Here is a 722-nt window from a genome sequence, read left to right on the forward strand (position 1 = left end):
AAAAAAAACAGAACAGAAAACCAGAACAACCATTACCAAAACAAATGTGTTCCTGTTACTGTACAGATGTGAGGGAGTACGATGCCTATGTCATCTACCAGACGCAGAGCTTGGACAAAGTCACTGAGGACAAACTTTGCTGGTTCATCACAGTGATTTTGCCTTCTGTCCTTGAGGAAAAGTGTGGATATCAACTCTTCATCCATGGGAGGGATGACATACCTGGGGAAGGTCAGAATTGTTCATGTTTTGGACATGCAGGTAACAATATATACTGTATATTGAGATGCTGGACAACCAATACATTATACAGAGAGGACTATTCTGGTGACTTTAGTACAAATGTTTTGGACTCTAAGATATGGTAAAAAAAACAAAGTTCAAACTAAAGCACCAACATGGTAAAGCTCTCTGAAGGGTTGTTTTGCTGGACTCTGGAGTGTTTTAGTGGTATTTTGTTTGTCCCCACAGACTGTTTGGAGCAGGTGGAGGAACGCATGGAGCAGAGCAGGAGGCTGATGATCATCCTCACACCAGGTTCAGGATCAGATTCTGAGATCATAGACCAATGTCCCGCCTCAGCCCAAAACTCAATAACAGGAAGTTGTGACTGGCAGGTAGGAGTAATTATAAGTTATCTCAAGATGTTAAGTTAATAAACCTCACAAAAACATTGAGATCAAACACAGTGATTCTTTAATACTTTATGTTAAGAATTGTAA

General features: G+C 40.2%; 1 protein-coding gene across 1 annotated transcript; it reads left to right on the forward strand.

The window, feature by feature from the left end:
- Positions 1-17: 17 nt before the first annotated feature.
- On the forward strand, positions 18-683 carry LOC109954302 (interleukin-1 receptor type 1-like). Its single transcript, XM_020589675.1, has 2 exons — positions 18-231; positions 472-683. Exons 1-2 carry the CDS (start codon positions 45-47, stop codon positions 654-656), a joined length of 372 nt encoding a protein of 123 aa, XP_020445331.1. The 5' UTR covers positions 18-44; the 3' UTR covers positions 657-683.
- Positions 684-722: the final 39 nt, after the last annotated feature.

Source organism: Monopterus albus, unplaced genomic scaffold, assembly GCF_001952655.1.
Source record: "Monopterus albus unplaced genomic scaffold, M_albus_1.0 scaffold5868.1, whole genome shotgun sequence".
Classification (NCBI taxonomy): Eukaryota; Metazoa; Chordata; class Actinopteri; order Synbranchiformes; family Synbranchidae; genus Monopterus; species Monopterus albus.